Here is a 22,157-nt window from a genome sequence, read left to right as displayed (position 1 = left end):
CACCACTGCAATTGCCTATGTCAATCGTCAAGAAAGCAAAGTGTCTCGATCACACTGTGTGCTTAGCATTTAATTATGGAATTGTTGCATAGCTTGAAATATCCACCTTATAGTGATTCACTTCAAAGGGGTATGCAATGTATGGGCAGACAATTTGAGCAGGACGTTTACAAACCATCAACATCACAAATGGGAATTGACTGCAGCTGCAACATGGTCTCCACATTTGAAGAGCCCCTGGTGGCGCAGTGGTAAAACTGCCGCCCTGTAACCAGAAGGTTACAAGTTCAATCCTGACCAGGGGCTCAAGGTTGACTCAGCCTTCCATCCTTCCGAGGTCGGTAAAATGAGTACCCAGAATATTGGGGGGCAATATGCTAAATCATTGTAAACCGCTTAGAGAGCTTCGGCTATAGAGCGGTATATAAATGTAAGTATTATTGCTATTGCTATCTTATGATCTGGACATGATCCGTTGTCAGTCACGAGACCCTCCCAAACCATCCCCGCTGCAGCAATATTTTTAAAAAGGCGGGGGGACTTACCTGACTTGAGATACCTGAAGATCATCTTGTATGGTGGTCTGCAAGAAACTGAACAAAGATGGCATCCAACTGTTGATATGAAGAGGCTCTGAGATGTGCATAGCAGGGAGGGGTGCAAAAGAGGAGCTAGTCAATCTAGCCGGGAGGTTCCTACGCAGGCACAATAACCCACTTATCATGATAGACAACAGATCAGCTCCACATCATAGGTTACAGATATGCAACCTGTTTGTATTTTACATATTATGATTCATTCAAAGTCATCCAAATTTAAAATTATCCTTAGTCTAATAGAATAGCTAAATTAGAGAAACAATAATTGGCCAGATGGCAGAAAAACCTGTCACTTCCATAAGTGTATGCATGCATAGACACACCTTTCTGTCAAACTGGGTTGGCTGGCATTCTATTTTGTTTTTCTCTGGAGTCCCTCATCTCCACAGGCAGTGGCCAACATCCAGACTAACCTTATGCGGATATGCCAGTTCCCTCCCACCCATTGCATGGGAGGATCTGTGATTTTCACCAATTCCTCCTTCCCTCTGCAGCCACTTGTGCCTCCTGAAACAAACCTTCCTGAGAGTTGAGGGACCAGGAGAAAGATAGTTTCAAGAGGCACAGCTACAGAGGGAAGAGAGTGCAAAACAAAAAACAAAAACCACCCCCCCCCCACAAAACCCTCCCCCTTCAAGCGATGGAGAAATGTGGTGTATTTGTGGGTGGTTAGTCTGGACGTTAGCCAACATTATGTTCTGCCCAGCAAAAATTAATACTTTATCAGATGGCTGCATTGTACACTCATCTGCTTACCACTATAGATAATCAGATATAGATAGGCTGTGTTTTTTAGCATTAAAACAAAGTGGGAGACAAAGGCTACAATTGTATGCATGCTTAGCTGAAAATAAGCCCCATTGGATTCAGTGAAACTTCCTTCTGAGAACATATGTAGAATTGCACTATAATGCTGCAATCCTATGAACTCCTACAGGAAAGTAAGTTTCAATGAAATTAGAGGCCCTTCAGAGTATACATTTATACGAATGTGCTAAAAGTGAGCAGTAGAAACTTCTGTTGGAGCTTCAGTAAGTGTCTTTCCCTTGTTGAAACATCAGCAAATTAGTGACTGAGTCATCACTCTATTTACTGGATAAAGAGGACAGAAGAAATTGCTGGGAAATGACCAGTAAGAGAATTAAGGAGAGGTGGGAGAAAGGACCATTATGATTTAAGTTCCATATTGCTCTGCATTCTGGGAATTGGTTAGAAGTGTATGCATACAAGAGTGTAGATCAGATTATATGTATATGCTTGGACAACAAAAGCTATATGAATCCCAGATTTATTTTTAAAAGCTTTGTGCAGTTATTCCAATCCTCATATCTTGTTGCTTCATTCTAAATGTATCTCAGATTGCATTAGAAGGGGTGCCCAAGAATAAATATAACTGCAAAAATTAAGAAGTGACCACACTGTATGATGTGCATTTGTTAATAAAGAAACACATTGATAAAATGGAGTGATAAAAAAATCAAACGTTTCCATCCCATAGCCCTTTAGATATTGTCTGCAGTATAACTCTATAATGAACTCCCTTTCTTTTTCTTTTCCCCTATAGTATGATTTTATGGAGCGTTTAGATGGGAAAGAGAAATGGAGTGTGGTGGAGTCTCCACGAGAGCGTCGAAGTATCCAGACCCTTGTTCAGAATGAAGCTGTGTTTGTTCAGTATCTGGATGTGGGATTGTGGCACCTTGCCTTTTATAATGATGGCAAAGATAAAGAAGTGGTGTCCTTCAATACCGTAATCTTGGGTATGTATTCCTTGACCAGAGCCTCTGCTTAGTGATCTGTAAGAAGTAACAAGTACAGTTGTTCCATGTGGAACGAACGGAACCTACCTTTAGCTTCTTTTAACTCGGTGACCCTTCCTATGTTCCTATCCCATATGCTGTGAAATTGGCTTGTATCAAGCTGTAAATGCAAAATGTATTAGAGAGGTAGACACGTGTGTGCGTGCACACACACACACACACACACACAGAGGGAAATGGTGATCTCATAATCGTTCTTCCCTTTGGAAAGTAGGCTAACAAAGTACATTCCTACTATTTCCTTTTTATTGTTCTCATGATCAAATCAAGTCATGTGTGGTTGTTGAAGATATGTGAGAAAACTTACGGTGAATAAAATACAATAAGCAACTCAAATATGCAATGAGTGCATAATATTTATTTCAAACCAACTTAGCAGATGAGTTGATGACAAAGTGTTGGTTCAGATAATACAATATGCAGCAATAATCGGATTCATCACACATGTTTCTGCTTTTCATTACAAGTTGTAATGACTAAAAGGGGAAATGTACTAATCTTATTGCTTTGGGGGTAAGGGGTGAATATCTTTATATTGGTCTTGTATAGTGTACAGTTGCTTAGTCTTGGCAATATTCTACATAGAATTAGCTTGAAGTTTTTAAAGTAGGCGTATCTTTATACTTTGGAAGAAACATTCCTAACAATATAGTTTTATAGGTAAAATTGCTGGCTGCACAAGAATATTTTATAGGTAAAATATCTTATTGAAGCAGGAAGCCAGGTTCAAGACTGATGTATGCTTGTATATATATATAAGCATATAAAAGACATATGCTTGTGTGTGTGTGTGTAAAGTTGATATATACATACAATGCACTACTAGCAACAACAATTTTAGATGCAGAAGTTTCAGAAATCATTTAGTGGTATTTAAAATGCTTAGTAGTTTGCTACATTTTCCTCCATGGGGCCTTGTCTGAAAGTTTTGCTCTGAACTGAGTCGCTTATGAGAAAGTCAATGGTAATAGGTGTAATAGTTAGGTAGACACTTTGATGGTGCAATGATAGTAATTGGCCTGAAATGCCAAGAAAAGTACAGTATTTTATTCAGTTCAGAGGTTCTTCAACACATCTTTAAGAGAACTTTCACCATCAAGATAGATTGATGATAGTCAATCTATCATCAATAGTCTACAATCCTAACTGATATGAAATAGAAGACCAAGTACGAAAGACATCAAGGAGAGATTCTCAAATGAATAAATTGTATATTAGAATATAAGGTATTATGTAACCTGTGAGAGAAATAGAAGATGTTTATAACAATTTTTATAAGCCAGCAAAGAACCACAATGACTTTTGCCAGCTCTACAAATAAGAGTAACATCCAAAAATGTTGATAATGCTGATTAACAGTGTCCTTTGCTTCACTAAATGGTTATCCTCCCATCTATAATTCCAGAAACGTGAGCAAGAATAGTGGTAGCCATTTCTCTCTTCTTTATGTATGTATTTATCATTTATATAAAATGTAAAGTACATATATTAAGAAACTTTTTTTAGCCAGGCTTTTAGTAATTTCTGAGTTCTAAATTTTTAATTACTGTTTAGATTTTTTAAATTGCTGTAATTTCTGAATGTTTTGAAATTTCTAATTGCTATGTAGAGTTTTTAGATTGCTTTAATTTAGATTTTTTAATTCTTGTTAACTAAAAATAATAATTTTTTTAATTAAAAATAATAATTTTTAATTATTAATTAAATAATACCTGGTCTTGTTTGTCTTTGTTTTTGTGAACCACCTGGAGCCTCTGGAGTCAGGCAGTATCCAAATTATATAAATAAATATATAAATAAAATGTAGGCTTTTTCACCTGACCATCGGCAGGACAAACTCCCAGCCTGGGTAGGAGAGCCAGGCACACTCCTGATATTTGGTTGTGTGCTTGCAAACAATAAAATAGGAGGTGGGAGAATGATCATGTGCAAAGTGGCAGCTTGCATCAGTAAAATGCTGGGAATGGAATTTGGTTGGGTTGGGCGTGCTTGTCCTACCCAGCTGCTGCCTTGCATGCGATCCTTCTGTCACGTCATCCTGCTAACTGAGCAAAGAAACACCTTTCAAAGTGATGATTCTCTTATATTAGCAGTGGGAGTTTCTTTTTACATTGTGAGCTTTTTGGGACAGGGAATCATTTTATTATTTATTTATATTTCTGCTTTGAGAACTTTGGTTGAAAAGTATTATTATTTATTTACACAGTCAGACAGGTGTTATTGACTGCTTTGTTTTATCCAGACATCGAGTCCTTCCCAAGGACCTGGGATGGCTGAATATTATTATAAATGTTGTTGCTGTTATTATAGATATCGTCGCAGAATATAGGCTGTACCCAGTAAAGTTGCTTTTTGTAATTGGCTGATGGTGATTTCTGTGGCCCCTATTGTGTTGAGGTGCTCTTCAAGGACTCTTGGAATTGCACCTAGGGCGTCAATTACTACTGGGATTATTTTGGTCTTTTTCTGCCACAGCCTTTCAATTTTAATTTGTAGATCTTTGTATTTGGTGATTTTTTTCTATTTCTTTTTCTTCTATTCTGCTATCCCCTGCTATTGCTATGTTGATTATTTTGACTTGTTCTTCTTTCTTCTCGACTACAGTTATATCTGGTGTATTGTGTGGCAGATGTTTGTCTGTTTGTAGTCTGAAGTCCCATTATATTTTTGTATGTTCATTTTCTACAACTCTGTCAATGTTATGGTCCCACCAATTTTTGGCTACAGGTAGCTTGTATTTTTTGCAGATGTTCCAGTGTACCCTGCTACCTTGTCATGCCTTTGTTTGTAGTCAGTCTGTGCGATCTTTTTACAACAGCTGATTAGGTGGTCCACGGTTTCATCTGCTTCTTTACAAAGGCGGCACTTGCTGTTTGTTGTAGATTTTTCTACTCTTGCTCTTATTGCATTTGTTCTTAGTGCCTGTTCTTGTGCAGCCAGTATTAAACCTTCAGTTTCTTTCTTCAAGTTGCCATTCTTAAGCCATTGCCAGGTCTTAGTGATGTCTGATTTCCCACTTGTGCAAATATTGACCATTCAGTGGCTTATTTTTCCATTTTTCCGCTCGGTTCTTGACTTGTTCTTTCTTGTAAGCCTGCTTTGTTTCATTGGTGTTGAATAGTTTCTCGTTATTAACCATTTTAAGTGCATCTGAGTTTGGACTTTAGGATTTTTCTAACTCTCCTGATGTATTCACTTCCAATTTTTCTTTTAACTTCAGTGTGTGCAATGTTATCAGCCTGGAGAATGCCCAAGTATTTGTAATGTCCTTTCTCTTCCAGGTTCTTGATACTGCTTCCATTGATCAGTTCTATTCCTTCTGTCTTTTTTATTTGTCCTCTGTTCATTATTAATGCAGCACATTTGTCTAGTCCAAACTCCATTCCTATATCGCTACTGAATATACGGACAGTGTTTAGCAGTGATTTGATTTCTGACTGGGACTTTCCATACAACTTCAGATCGTCCATGTACAGCAGATGGTTGATTTTACTTGATGTTTTAGATGTTTGGTATCCGAGGCCTGTTTTGTTTAGTATTTGTGAAAGTGGAGTCATGGTGATTACAAACAACAGAGGGGATAGTGAGTCCCCTTGGAAAATGCCTCTTCTAATGCTAACCTGTCCAAGTGTCTCGCCATTGATTGTTAACTGTGTACTGCACATGCTCATTGCTTTTTAAAATAAATATCTGAATGTTTTTGCTGACACCAGTTGTTCCTAACCATTTTAGTATCCATGTGTGAGGCAATGAATTGAAGGCTTTCTTGTAGTCAATCCATGCAACACTTAGATTGGTTTTTCTTCTCTTGCAGTTTTCTAAAATCATTTTGTCAATTGGCAGCTGGTCTTTTGTGCCTCTGGTGTTCGGGCAATTTCCTTTCTGTTCAGCTAGAAACTGTTTGTTAGTTAATAAGTGTTGCATTACTTCATCTGCTATTATTCCAGTTAATAATTTGAACATGGATGGCAGGCAGGTTATCGGTCTATAATTACTTGGAAGTGCACCTTTTGCTGGGTCTTTCATTATGAGATGAGTTTCCCCAGTTGTTAGCCATTATTCAATATCACCTCCTTGCAAAATATGATTGAACTGTTTTGATAGTTTTTTATGAATGGCTTGTTAGGTGTTTAAGCCAAGAGCCATGCAGTTCATCGTCGCCTGGTGCAGTCCAATTTTTAATTTTCTTTGCTCTTTCACTTATTAATTCTGATGTTATTATTAGATCTTGCATTTGTTGGTTACATTTTTCGACCTCTTTCACCCAGCCTGCTTTTTTATTATATTCTATTGGATTGTCCCATAATTTCCCCCAGAATTGCACTATTTCTTCTTTATTTGGTGTTTCTATGTTTCTTGCAGTTTCTCCTTCTATACTTTGGTAGAAACATCTCTGATTCAACTGGAAATGGAGATTCTGTCTGTGTTGTGTAATTCTGGCTTCGTATCTGCTAATCTTCTTTGACACTGCTGTTATTTTTTTATTTTTATTATTATTAGTTTTATTATTTCCAGGATTTCTCTAATTTTCCTTGAATCTAGATGGTATTTTTGAATCAGATACTGTTTGGTGTTTTCATTCTTCAGCTTCTTGTCTTTCATATCTTTCAATCTACTAGCATCTGATCTAAGCCTGGAGGTTTTATTTTCTAATCTAATCTTCCATTTAGGTGATGTACTACTTTCTTTTTTTACAGGTACACTGATCTTTTATCCGAGCTCTTGTGTTGTTATTGTTGCTGCACTGTACATTAGTTGGATTGTTTCTTGCAGATTATTGGTTGTTATTGCTGTTATTATTATTATTCTGTTATTTCTGTTGTTGTTGTTCTTGTTGTTATTATTATGCTATTTACACACAGTCTACCAGATGTTATTGACTGGATTTGGTACTTTAATTATCGGGCCCTTTCCAAGGCTCTAAGATAACCAAAGAAAAATTAAAGATAGCATTGTAGTATTTGTGCTGTCCCAAGTAGTGTGGCCTTATTATTATTATTATTAGTAGTAGTAGTAGTAGTAATAAAACGAGAGAGAGAGAAAATATACACCAGACTTAGTGAAAGTTTAAACTTAAGAATGCAGAAAAGTTCTGCTTTCAGTATTAATATATCTCAAAGCAACCTGTTATTTAGTTCATTTTGCTAAATGCAAAGCTTTTTAAAATTACTGACATACTGTTTAAAATTTATGACCTCATAATGTATATGTGGTAGAATTATGTTACTTTGAGTACCATAACTTTTAATATCTGAATAATTAATGAATATAAACTGGAAAAATAAGAACCCAACTAAACAAAAATGACTTTACTCTCAAGCTTTCAAAAATGGATGCCTATCATTGCCTCAGATTTTTTTTAAAAGCTATAGGACATTTATAATTTTTTTTTTAAAAAAAAACCCTCCCACAATACAGCAAGATAAACAATAGTATAATTTTTATAATTAGATTGAAGCTGACTGTCTTCGCGGGGTTTCACACATAAGTGAGTGTGGAAAGCATGTTCAAAAACTCTCGCTTTAATGCACACAAAACAATTGTCATGATATAACCATTATCCAACACAAAAGCTATATGCAGGTTAAAAAATAAAATTAAATATAGGAACCTCCCCTCTGACTCTACATATGAAGGTGGTTCACACAACCAGCCCTACCTGGGCTTCCACAGCCCTACCCAAGTAGGGCTGGTCATGTGGAGCACGTATTGGTCCCAGCCCCAGTGCTCTGCACCAGGATAGCCTGGGTTCTATACCCAGGCCTATAATGCACCCTTCTGCCCCACTCGCTAGTCGTATGACAGCTCAGGTTGCTGCAGCCTGCTTTCCCCTACCCCTTGTCTCTCATGAATTGCTTGCGCCCCAATCATGAGGCCATGTGGCAGGTGTGATCCCAGAGCCTTAAGGATCGTTGTTTCCTGCCTCCCCTCTCCTCATCCTGCCAAAAATGGTCATATGAATGACCTTATGATTGCAGTTGGTTACCAAAGACACAACAATACATTCCAATCATCAGCACAAGAGACCCCTCACTGCAATTTGGACTCCTTAGATGACAGAAGGAATCTCTCTGCTTCTCCATTTCGTCATATGGAAGATAGGGCTGTTTGATGCCTTCAGGTGAAATGTATAATTTTATTCCATGTAGAGGAAATACCAACTCAACCAAAGAAAAATAAAAAGGAGAAAGTCTACTCAAACCTACTGAATAAAATTAAAGTATGGAGAATAATCTGTGACTGAAGAATATTTCAGAAATATAACTTTGAGAAGTATTAACATGTTATGCCCTGTTCAAATGATTTGTGATTATTGCCAAGTATAGTTCAAATGCTGAGCTTTCACAAAATAAGCTAACATCAAACTGACATCTCTGTAGACTAAAAAAGAATGACAAACACATTAATGCAATCTGTCTTTCAGATTCTGTGCAGGACTGTCCACGTAATTGTCATGGGAATGGTGAATGTGTGTCTGGAATTTGTCACTGTTTTCCTGGCTACCATGGAGCTGATTGTGCAAAAGGTAATGGTTCACTTTGTTTTCAAATGTTCCTTAATATGTGTTAGGCCTGGGAATTGTTGTTCATAATAATGACAGTTGTGTGTATAGCACTTTTCTATGTTTCAACCCATCTCGTGTAAATTTTGTTCCTCAAAGGTAAGCTATTGTTATCCTCATCGGACACTTGTGGGATTCAGTTAGCACTGATAATGGCTTTCCTTAAAGTGGGGCTGCACAGCTTTTACCCTTGTGCCGTTTTTGGACTACAACTTCCATTATCCCCTGCCACAGTGCCCAGCAGTAATCTATGACTGGAATTGCAGTCCCGCATCTGAAAGAGCTCCCTGCCTTAGGCCACCAGGCAAGTTGGTATCTGAGCTGAGATTTCTACCAGGGATTTTCATCCAGCATATACACTTAACCATGATGCTATACCAGCTTCTTTTATATACACATCAGTGAGATAGAATAGAAAGTTCTGGTGGTGTTTTTACAATCATTGGAATTTTAGTCTCTGGGCAAGTCTCATACTACTGTTTTTCTGGGGAAATTTTATAAACACAATTTCAACACTGTACATGAAAAACAATTAAAACAGGCCATGGCTGTTCCCTGTACTATAAATGTATCTTCCCACTACCAGGAAATACCAGCTAATTTTCCATTGTACATCTGATAAACTGGGTAATAGCAGCAGCATCAGGACACTCACACGGGTGTAGGGACTCATGCGCTTTATCCTGTGGCTTCATAGACAGTGTTTTTAGGATATTATACAATTGTAACACCTTTAAATGCAACTGCAACATTTTGGACAAACAGAAAAAGGAATAGGGGTATTATAATTACAGTTTAAGGTAAGTATTTAAAGAGTTACGAAATAGATTTCCTGCCAATTAATAACAACTGGCTCATCTATAGGATAGGATATGACCACACAGGAGCAAATATAAATATTTCATTGTTAATTCAGTTATCTGGAAGAAAGATATTTCCCATTTTGGAAAAAGATAGAAACATGTCAGACAAGTTTCAGTCCAGAGTAAATTACCTATAGGAAAGTTGGAAAAATCATTTCAAGCTGTGTACTCCAGTTTTAGATCACCCCACAAATGTTATTTTGAATTCATAGATGAAGTCTTAGTTATATGGGGAAATCAATAGTTCATTATACCTGCATATACATTATCTGATTTTTTTTTTAAACACCCTCGTGAATCCCCTAAATGGGCCGGGGGGGGGTCAGTCTGGGTTTGGGCCAAACGAGGTGGTTTGGTTGGGCCCCAAACTGTCAGACTGAACTGGTTTGACGTTGAACCTGTTTGCACATCCCTATTGGCTTGTGGGCTCCTCTAGGGTTTTGTTTTGTTTCCTATGCTGTTCAACGACATCCCCCTTTTTCTCAGGGTTAGGTCACCCTCAGAAATCAGGTGGGATAGGGCACAGAGGACAGCAGGAGAAGGGGTGAATTCCTAGTTATTGGATGCAGGCATCTTCTGCAAGTGCGAGTTCCACCCACAAAGGGTACCTTTATCAAATTTCTGGGATTTCGCCTTGCATACCATCCCACTCCGTTCTGGAAAGTCCCCCGTGGTCTCAAAGGGGCTTTTGAAAAGTGCAGAAGTCTGCTGTGAGGAGCGGGGGTTGGGGATAGGGAAGTTCCCTTGTGGAACCTTCCTTTCATGCTTGCTTCTTAGGATTCAACTCAAAGATGTCCCTGAAACTTTTCAAGTTTGACACTAACAAAACAAGAACAACATACAACGTTCTGATACCAGTTGCATATTTTTTGCCTAACTGGCCTGCAAACTGCAAATGTTGCATACTGTACATGCAGACAGCTAACTCTGTATATTTGTGGGCAGCAAACATGTTGTATGCCTTAGCATCGCTCAGTCATCTCATGGACTGTGTGTGCATCATCTAGTAAATTATCATCTAGTCTGGGACTGGTTTAAAAGAGCAATTCAATTACATATGACAAAGCTATATACTAACAGATAGAATTATGGCTGAGCCAAAACTATTCACATGTTTTTTGCAAACATTTTCAGCAGCTTGTTTTGATGACCTTTTGAGCCCTCCTTGTTAAAAGATTTGGTTATTTATTGACATTTCCTTCACTTGCCCTCAGTGACAATGGCACTCTTTGGACCAGCCTTCTGGTCCAAAGTCCAGTCCTCCACCACTCAGGGGCCCCCAAATGTTCTGCCAGGGACCTGGGTGGTAGCTGTTCCCCCAGCCTGCGCTGTGTCTCCCCACCATGAATACTGATTTATTATGTCTATGGGCTTGATGGGGGGTTAATTTCCCAGGGTTAGGTTTCTGGAGGTAAAAAAAGGTGCCCCAAATGGGTGAATGCCCAAAAATTACAAGGGAAAGTACCCTACAATGTTCAGTCTGCCCCCAGCTGTCCAAAAATGCCCCCCAAATGCTGCGAGTTGCTGGTTTGGGGGTTTCGTGTGTGCTGAATATCACATTTTTTTCTTGTTTTTTTTAAACAAAAACAAGTCAGAAAATGGCTTTCTTAGAGAAGCTGTTGGGTGGAAATGACCTCCGGGTTCATTACTGCCAACCCCCAACCCATGGATATGCGGATTTATCCCTCCCCCCATTCCCCCTGCCAATCACCTGACCGCAGATACACAAAACCGCAGATGTCAAGTCCACGAATAAGGAGGTTCTCCTGCACTCTAGTTTTTCACAAAACCTTCCAAATCATAGATAGTGATCTGTAAGCATGAAGAAGCTGGTAGTTTATGAACTACATAATAGTGCTACATCTTGCCAGAAACCCTTCACAAAGTCCTTTGTCCCATTTAAATATTTTTCAGGGACTGACAAAGAATTCTTATTGGTAGATTAGAAGCCTGCTTCTGTCATGAAAGGAATTTTTATGCCAGCCCCTGTGAGTCAAGCTGGATTAGTTAGAAAGATATTATCTAAATTAAGCTCAAATTCAGAGGCAGCAGTGTTCCTGGTAGCTAGCTTGATGGTTATTATTTTTCTATTTTATTTTTCATTATTTCTTTATCATGCTTTTCAGTTGTTAACATAGCCCATATGTCTGGCCAGTATTTCTTTACCTTGGCCATAGACTTCAGGATGGAGTTCACCCGGCCAGCTGCTTTGCACACTGACCTGATTGATCCAGCCATATGGGCTACAATTCTACATGTTTATTTTGGAGTAAATCCTATTGAGATCCGGGTGACTTATTCTTGGATATAATTGTAATGGGCTGCAGCCTAAAGAAGTACTCTACTGACTTCCTTTACAATCAGTTGGCAATCAGCCTGAATCAATAGTTTGACTTTAATGAATGGAGAACATATAGATATTCATATGCTATATTTAACATTGTTTTTAAATTTTTGAATTGTTTTAATTTTGTTCTAATTTGTGTTCTATTGTAAATTGCCCAGAAATGTGATTTTGGGGTGGTATATAAATGTGTTAATAAATTAAAAAAAAATGCACCATCCACTCAAATAAGTTTTTAACAATTAGAAAATGCAACATGGAACTGTTCGGTCAGTTCTTGAATTACTGTAAACTCTTATTATATGGAATGAGAGAGTTGACCATGTCAAGGAAAAGTCAAGGAAACACACAGCTTGTACAGACTTACTTACTAATTACTATTATTTGTACACTGCTTTTAAATGAATAATTCTCAGAGCTGTTCTCAGTTCTCAGACCTGATTGTATTTTATAGCAGAGTTTCCATTAGTTCATGATATTCACCTAGCCCTGAGATACCAACCATATTTTCCTTATCTGGCATCTCTGGATGTTTAATTGGAAACCGGGTGGGCAATCATCTGCAGGGAGGTAAAGCAGAATGATAATCTGCAGAAAGATATGCTCTTTAGGGCTTCCTCCCCACAAACCCTGTAGCCCTTTCTCACTGCTCATGAGAAAGGGCTCCTTGTCTAGCAGTCAGTGAGGCTAGTCAACATGAATCAGCTTAACTCCTGCCGTACTCCACTTCAAGACTGTTATAAACTGCAGACTTCTGAAGGCTGTTATGCCATGCCCAGCTCTTCCCTTTTCCATTGTTTTGCTTTTCTTTATGTCCAGCCAGATGAAAGCTCCGGAGAGCTTGAAAGCTTGCCTTAAGATTTTGTGTCATGTTTTGATAGTTCTAATAAAGTCATTACCACCATGTGGCTTTTCATTTTTTAAGGACTGTGGCCATTGACCTCAAAGCTACTTCCAACCTGTAGTTTCTGCTGAAAAACAGTAACTAACTCACAGTGTAGTGTTTGGGTTTGAGACATGTAATTTGCAGAAGAAGTAAAACTTGAATACTGAGGCTGTTCTCACATTCGGCCAAACCCAAGCTAGGATAGCCCAGCCTAGGTTAGGTTGTGTGTGAGACCCGCCAGGATCGGGCCCAATCCCAGCGGGCAGCACCACCTAGCCCAGCTTGTAGCCATAGTTAAGGGCACAAGCATGCCATCAACTCCAGGATGCTCGGCATTCAGCCCAAGCGGATACAGAGATGGGTGCCTAGTGCGCCCATTGGTGCCCATCTCCCAGGGGATCCCACGCTTGTGGCACAGTGCATTGTAGGATATCCAGAGGCTAGGATGCGTAGTCCAAGCCTCCAGAGCTCGGTGCTGCATGGCACAGCTTCAGTAATCTGGGAGTGTGATCTGTGCTCCCAGCAACATTTCTGCTATCATCTGGGGAGAAGCTGAGTTGGACCAACCTTTCCCCCCACCTACCCAGTCATGTGAATGGCCCCACTAACTTTCTCTTTTCTAAAGATTAATACATTATTAGGACTTTGCTTTCATACAAAGCAGATATGTTTAACTGGATGAAAGTATTAAAACAAATTAGTTGCATTAATAAATTGAACTATTTTTCTTCTTCTTTAGAGCAGCAGTTTGCACTATTTTGTTAGCTTCATGTTTGCAGAAAGCTCCTGCCATGTCTGCTCTCTGTGTTACACATATGCTTTTGACCTCCTATACAGGAGTTTGACAAGGCAGCTCTCAAATTAGTGGATAAGTAAGTAGATACTAACTACTGGAAATGACAACTCCTGCTGCTCTACATCTGTCATTGAAGGCAAAACAATGTTACTATTAGAAAACAGAGACTGCTTTAATTAGATGTTGGTGAAGGTGTGTTGACATTCTCCAAATATTCAGTTCATTAGCTTGTAAACAAGGCAGGGGCTCTCTCATATGTAAATAGTAAAGCTGAGTGTCAGGTCTGCCATTTCATCCATCATCCAGTGAAACTTTCACGTGCAGCCTTGGTCAGGATGTCTGCCACTATAGGCATTGAAAAGAAAGAAAGATCCAAAATCAGGAACAGAAAGCAAGGTCAGGGAGAAGAAGCTTTGTGCAAGGCACCATCAAGGTAATTTGGGGAAAAGATTTGGCCAGCCTACCAGCCACCACTTGCAAAGCTGCTGTGGGTCAGAGGTCAGATGCAGCCCAAATGAGATTCTACACCTCTTTTCAGGTCTCTCCAGTATTTCTTCTTAAACTGGGTCTCCAGTTCTTTCATTCACACAAGTCCTGTATTCCAAAACTATTGAACAATCTAAAGTCAAAACATTTTCCGTCAGAAAAATTTAGAAGTGTGAGTGCAATATGCATCTGTAGCCTTTGGCCCATGTGAAGTTCCCAAACGTTTAAATGGGGTTTTAAAGGTATGTCATCTACACTTTTATGTATTTGCTGTACAGGAAACATCTATGTAGATATTTAGATTAAACAAAATTGCCATGTAAAATCTGTAGCTACAATCATGGTGAATATGTATTCCCCACTTTCCCCCTCTAATTTGGATCTGGGTTACTAGAAGGGAATGATGCACATTTTAAAATACCCATATGAACCTCTCCAAGCTTTTACAACATTTGGTGGGACCTTGTTCAGGGTGCCTTCCTTAACTGGAACAAGGTTTGGATCCACAAGGAATGGGGACTTGACAGGAGTAGTAGAATACTTTCCCCTTTGAAACCTCCACTGCTGACTCCCTTCTACCTTTAAGAAGCACATGGACATTTTCATTTCACCTCGCTTTGGGGTGTTGTGTTTTTAGTGGCTCTGTTATGCGTACTTGGACTTGGTTTTAAAATGTGTTTATAATTCATCTTATTCCATTATTTATAGTGTGTTTGTGATTTTTAGTGACCTTGGGGACCCAGAAGTGGGGGGAAAGGAAGGACAGCAATCGATTAAATAAGCATAATGTTTGGATCTATGGTGCACATTAGTTTGACACACTACAAAACATTAGGTTTGCCATAATAATTTTGGTCTGCAATGTGATTGATCATACCCATCTGGCCTGTTTCCATCTGGGCCTTTGCTATGTGGTGGGTGCAGAAATATCTGTATTTCCATCGTATCCAAATACAAGGAATGTGAAAGAAGAAGATTCAGTGGGGGCAGTGGGAATAACACGCCCAGAAATGGAAAAGTTGATATTTGGAGCCACATACTACATACTGAGGATGTTGAGTTGAATACAGAAGAAGGTATCAGGGAAAGGACTACAAGGAAGAAAAGGTGGAAATTAGAAGAAAGAAGTAGGTGGGGTGCTGGAACGTGAAAGGAATGGTACATTACGACATATTGTTGTTTGCAGTATTCCTCCATATGTGTTGCAAATTGCCAGCATAACGCAGCTAGACATCACAGGGTAATGAGCCTGAGAGTGTAACCAGGTTTCTGAATCTATAGTCCATTCATCTCAGGGACCACTTTGGCTTCTGCATCTTTTCAATTAGGCACAAAACAAAGTAGCAACCCTATCTGAAAATTGTACTCTCAAAATATGCCAGAGATATATCCTTGCAGAATCTAGGAGACAGCTTCATCTCTGCTGCCCATGGCTAAGTTCAAGACTGCAGAAAACACATGTCAGACTCAGTGAAAGATAAGGAAGTAAGCAGAGAGAGGTAGTTCTCTGTTCCTTTAATTCTTGCCATAAGTTAAATGGGAAGCCAGTAAAATCTGGAGAAAGTACACAGAGGCTTGGACCAATAAGGTGAGACAACACTTTAAAAAGCAGGTTTTGGTGGCTAGATGAAAAGGACAGATATCCTATATTATCCATGATGTAGGAAAGGGAACGGGAAGTGGAGCATGCCATGAAATCATGAAAAATCTGCACCGCCTGAAATTCCCTACCACTTAAGTGGCACAGCAGGGAAATACTTGACTAACAAGCAGAAGGTTGCCAGTTCGATACCTTGCTGGTACTATATTGGGCAGCAGCGATATAGGAAGATGCTGAAAGGCATCATCTCATACTGCACGGGAGATGGCAATGGTAAACCCCTTCTGTGTTCTACCAATGAAAACCACATGGCTCTGTGGTCGCCAGGAGTCGAAATCGACTTAATGGCACACTTTACCTTTACTTTACCTAATAAATGTATAACTGTTAAACTTACAGGAGAACTGTTCCCTCTAACAGGGATTCCTAGATGTTGTTGACTACTGCAGCTGGGGATTCTGGGAGTTGTAGTCAACAACATCTGGGAATCCATGTTAGAAGGAACAGTGTACAGGAGCCTGTCTGGTCACTCTAAACCTTGGTACTGTGTTACCCCATTAACCCTCTGAGTTAATTGCATGTTCTCCAGACTTGTAACCCATCTAAAAAAGGCAAGGATTAAAGTGTCTGCTACTAGATTACCTACTAAAAGCCTTGAACCTTTATATTTCCCATATAGATCCATATATTCATATTTAGAGCAGGAAAAGTTATTTTTCATCTCTGTCAATCTTCAAAAATATCACTAGTGAATGCTGTAAGTTAGCACTTCCCATTGTATATGTTTCATTGTACTTTCCATATCATATACTTTTTATTTAATAAAAATGAAAGTGCACAGTTATTGTACTATTGTGGCCTATGTATCTGAATCACAGTCACTGAAAATAAAACAAGCACTTTAATTTGAAATGATTAAGAAAAACTTCAATACTGTCCTCACCCATAAGAATAGTGGAAAATGCTGGCCACATTTTGACTTAAGCAAGGCAAACAGAACCTAAAGGGCATTCAGAAGAATGTAAATGTTCAGTATATAGCAATGCTGTTCTGTCATTTTAAAAGACTTTTTCAGAGCAGCTTAAGTGCTTATTGATTGAGAACTTTTATAACTCTCAGAATGTAGGCATTCTCATATCTCTACAGGTATTTAAAATGAATTGAATTAATCATAGGCTTAAAAGTCTCTAGTGATCTTCGTTAACTTCTCTGGGTTTAATTAAAACATCTGTGCACTTTTAATTTATCGATTCATCCAACTCATATGTCATGTTTTTAATACACCCCAGCATGCTCTGCATCATTTTTAACCCAATTTCCACTTAACTAAAGCAATTAAATTCACCTCGGATTAATTAAAGCGTCCATACTTTAGTGCTTAAGTCAGCGTGTGCTGCTTTCCCCACATGGTTTCTGAATGTCAGGGATCTGACACACCTGATGAGCTTTTTGTCCTTCTGTGATTCTCTTTCTTGCCTTACTAATGTGTAGTTTGATAGTACTTGAATAGGAAACTTGTGAGAGCTTAAATTTGTGTCATAATTATCCTGAGAATGGTCATACATTAGAATTGACTCTCTAACCATTTCCCTAGCAACTTCCCAAACAACGGTGTTGGATCCAAAGTGTTCTATGAAGCTATTTCCATGATCAGTAGAAAGCGGGCTAAGGGAGCCTAGACCAGTTTCTACTGATCGTGGGAACCACCGGGCTCATAGGCGAGCCCGGTAGTTCCAAGGCTGCCTGCCCACCTAATTCCCCCTCCCCTTAAATGAGGTTAACGGAGTGAGTGCTCCATTAACCTCATTTTTTGCTCACGTGTTGCCATGGCGTGCAGCGACAGGTGAGTAGACCCCCAACTGGGTGGCTGCCTTGGGGGACTCCCCAGAATGCCCCGCATGCACATCCTGGAACTTCCAGGGGCCATGTGGCCCCCGATCCCTGCAGCCCCCCCCCCGGCGCCGTGACGGAGCTGGTAGTCGTGTGGGCAGTTGACTTGGCCACCCAGTTCTGCAGTCAAGATCGTCTGTGGGGAGAGCTGGCTAAGCCCACTCTTCTCACAGAGCCACATGGTTTGTGTGAAGCGCCTCTTAGACTGACATGGTTTTGTCTATACCACAGTTGGCCAACTGGTGGCTTATAGGAAGATTCAGTCCTCAAACTATTTTATTTGGTCCATAGAGTCCTTGCCAAATTTTAATCAGTGGTATGCTGAAATATTTGCCTGTAGTTGTACTTGAAAAATGTTTGTCAGAGCCACACATCCGTGTTATACTGTATCTCCCTGTGGGATTTTGCATATAATATCCCTATTATGCCTTATTGCATCCATTCCACAACTGAGAAGTGGAATGATGGTGCCTCTCATCAAAGAATTAGTTTGTGCGGATTAAGCAGTACTGTGCAGCCACAATGCCACTGTGATCAACTGTATTTAACAGACCTTAGACCTCTGTTGTTGCTTGAAGCACCATTTGTGACCAGTTCATCTATTAGTGATGCAATGTGGTTGCCATTGAAAAACCACTTCCTTGTCATGACTTCACATTAGAATGATAATTTTGACGTCCGCCAAGTAATATTTAAAAGAGCATTAGACAGCAGACAAGCCATTATAAACATTTGTTTAGATGTTAAGGCTCTCCACACGAGCAGTGGTGGGGAGAGCCTGAATGGGGTTTTCGGGGAGAGCAGGCTCCCCAAACATGAGCAGAAAGCCCTTCCTGGGCAGCTGGATAGACCGCCCAGATGATTACCGGTTCCATCATGGAGCCAGTTGGGGCTGCAGGGTTCAGGGGTCTCCTGGCCCCTGGAAGTCCCAGAATGACCCACACAAGTGTGCAAGGCATTCTAGGGAGTTCCCAGATGCTGGGAGGCTTGTTGTAACCTCCCGGTCAGAGGGTACTTGTGAGTCGCCGCAGAGCCACACCACGACAACACACAAGCATTTAACCTGATTTTTGGGTGTTCCTGCTCCCACAACCTGGGTTAAGCAGCAGGCTGCCCAAGAGGGTTTGCCACCACACCACCACCAGGAGCCGCGCAGCTTCTGGCAATGCTCACGCACAGTGGGACCCCTTAGCCCGGTTCCCACAGCATGTGAGAGTAGCCCCGTTATGTTTTCAATCAAAGCAATAAATGGGTGCTGATAAATTATTGTGTTTCTCAATCACACTGAGGACATTTTGACATTACAATGGCAAAATATGTCAGTGCTGATGACATGGGTTGCCCAGACCATATTGTTACTTCTTGTATTGAAAGAAACTGAAGGCCAGGAAATATAGGACCAACTTAAGGAACTACTTTTTCCACACAGCGAATAATTAATCTATGGAAATCTCTGCCACGGGATGTGGCACGGAATGCCACTAGCTTGGGTGGCTTTAAAAGGGGCTTAGACAAATGCATGGAGGACAACTCTATCAATGGCTACTAGTTATAGGCTACCTCCATCCTCAGAGGCAAGATGCCTCTAAATACCAGTTACAGGGAAGTAACAGCAGGAGAGAGGGCATGCCCTCACCTCTTGCCTGTGGGCTTCTCAGAGGCATCTGGCAAGCCACTGTTTGAAACAAGATGTTAGAGAGGACCAGTCTACTGGGGAGGACTGTAGGCTCACAAAAACCTTCAGTCTTCTGTCAGACTGTGTGATCATGAGATGAGCTAACCCCAAAAGGGGTGTGGGTCCCCACTTCTCTGGTTATTGATAGAACTTTTGGACAGAGACCTCTCCTTTCCAGGTAAGGCGTTCACACACCCAAAGGAGATGTTGATACTCCATGTGTCTAGATCATAACGGAGTTCCAACCTCTGCCTCGTTTAACTGAGATTTCATGTTCTGTGTGACTGCGGCCATTGAATGTTTTCTAAGGAAGACATTAGTGATGTGGTTAACGAGCCATGTGAGGGACAGGGAACAAAATTCTGCTGTGGGAAGTATGTTGAAAGAAGAAAGGAAGGGATGAAAAGGAGAAAAATGGTTTAAGTTGAAATAAAGTTGATTTTTAAAAATATATTCCAAAGTTGGTTTTGGACTTCATGCATAAAAGAGCAAATAAATAATCTTGATAGATAAGGATACAAAATATTTTCCCTTCTCACATTGTTTGGGGAGGAAAGTAGATAGTTGGCCTGTATGGAAATGATTTTTTTCCAACAGCCAAGCATTATTTCTAGTCTAGAGTAAAACTGGATATAGAATAAGTATGCAGAATTCACCTTAGACCCCAGTGAACCATAATCCATCTTTCTCACTGGGGGGAACATATACAATATAACAGCAGCAGCAGTTTAATTTCTGCTAAAAGAACCTTCTGGCTTGAGTTATTACAGATGCAGAATTAATTATCCTCTTGAGGAGGGATTCTCAGAGGGTCAACATGAAGAACACTGGTAAGAAATTGTTTGCACATCTGTCTACCCTATACTTCCCAGTGGCCTGTGGAATAATGAACTTCTGTCTTAAATTGCCAAAGTTGTCATTTATTTCTTCAAGAAGAACATAGCCAGGAATTTGCATCACACTGTCTAATAACTTAATCCTTTGAGCCTCAAAATGCTCCTGTGGCCTCCTGTGCTGAGACAGCAACTTGCAGAACTATGTGCTAGAACTTGACTTTGGAATCCCTACCATCACAGGAGTAGCTGCCTCTTCTTTGCTGCAGCACAGGGTTGATCTGCATACTACAGCCCCCAAGCTAAGGCTTCTGCAAGCAGCACCGACGTGGCTGTTGCTGCACATGTGGCAGCAGCTGTCATTTCATATCATTTGGCATCTTCATACCATTGCTGCATATTCTTCATAGTGGCTAGTGCTGGAGTGGAGATCTTTCGTGTGATGCAGAAGATCCACGTAGTAAGTGGTGCTAGGTGTTACAGGAAAATGTGGAACCTGTGGGTTGCATTTTTGGAAACTTTCATGTGCTTGCTTTATAACATATAGATGTACTATGAACAGCTATTGCAATACTCTAACTGAAGCAGAGCGGGAGTGGGATGGGTAACGCACATTATTCTTAGCAGGCAGTGGGTGCTACTTTGGTGATTCTGTCTTTGGGTCTCTGTGCTGAGGTGTCATTGTGCAATTTGTTTCCTCTATCTGACAAAATAGATTTTTGTTATCTTAATGGTGAGTGTCAAAGACATAGCTGAACCATGCTGATTACTGTGAATGTCTTCTGTTCTAAGCCTCTATATTTTATAATTTTGTGCATAATCCTGTATGTACGTACTACATAATGTAGAATGGTTCCATTTATTTTAAAATAAATATTAAGGTTCCCATAAGTTGTAATCTTCTTAGGATCAGTTCAAAAAGCATGGGGCTCAGTCTGAATGTTCTCTTATGGACATCGTGTAAGGAGGGATCCCTGTAGGTCACAAGACAGCCCTGTTTCCCTTTTCGAGCACAAGATGGTTTTGAAGGCTGGGATGCCATGCTTCCAAGGGAGGATGACTACATGGGAATATGAGAAGTATGCATGGACCTCTCATTCCTGTAGCAGCCTGGTAGAGAGGTAGGTTCAACCCTGCCTCGCCCACCCGCCGTTCTCCCCACCGCAGTAGTGGTCAAGAGAACAACCTTACAATCTACTAAAAACCTTCCTTCACTTTAATATATTACGTACAAATTGTATCCAGGTGTACATGAATATAAATTGTTATGAATAATATGAAGGTTAATAATTACATATGATGTATGATATTTCAGTTTTTTCAATTAAGGATATTTGGTCATTGTAAAATTAACCTTTCGTTTTATTATGTTATTTTGATAAAGTCCACCCTTATCTATATGGATCTCAATAATCCATTCATTTTGATATTACCAACAGTGTTCTTACTTAATACTATTATATTTGTTATAACGCTTTCATTTTGAACATTGCCAACTATGACATACCTATATATCTATTATTACTGGGAAATAATTTTTATTTCATTTGCAAAGATAATTGACACACTTTTCAATACAATCACATGGTGTCTGACAGAGAAATGTGTTAATGTGATAGATTTCAGATTATAAAATGTGCAGGATGAAAAAGTGACCCTGTTTATTTGGAATTGCATCAATAGTCAACACACAATGTAAAAAGACTCCAAAGGTGGGGTCACTTTTCACTAAAGGTCACGTGGTTCAATAAAAGTTATTACCCTTTTTGCTTCTCTCACAACAGTATAGCTCCTCATAAGTAA

The 22,157-nt window shown here is 39.8% G+C and overlaps 1 protein-coding gene across 21 annotated transcripts in view; it reads left to right on the top strand.

Annotated features, from left to right (window-relative positions):
- Positions 1-22,157, top strand: part of TENM2 (teneurin transmembrane protein 2) — a 1,486,671-nt gene that overhangs the window by 1,307,650 nt on the left and 156,864 nt on the right. For all 21 annotated transcript variants that reach the window (XM_053288965.1, XM_053288966.1, XM_053288972.1 and 18 more), the window contains 2 exons: positions 2,164-2,359; positions 8,844-8,945. In XM_053288965.1, coding sequence (XP_053144940.1) covers positions 2,164-2,359; positions 8,844-8,945 — 298 coding nt within the window. The remainder of the gene's footprint in view (positions 1-2,163; positions 2,360-8,843; positions 8,946-22,157) is intronic.

This window comes from Hemicordylus capensis, chromosome 2, assembly GCF_027244095.1.
Source record: "Hemicordylus capensis ecotype Gifberg chromosome 2, rHemCap1.1.pri, whole genome shotgun sequence".
Taxonomy (NCBI): Eukaryota; Metazoa; Chordata; class Lepidosauria; order Squamata; family Cordylidae; genus Hemicordylus; species Hemicordylus capensis.
The sequence above is the reverse complement of the archived record's forward strand: the minus strand, read 5'-3'. Positions and strand labels throughout refer to the sequence as shown.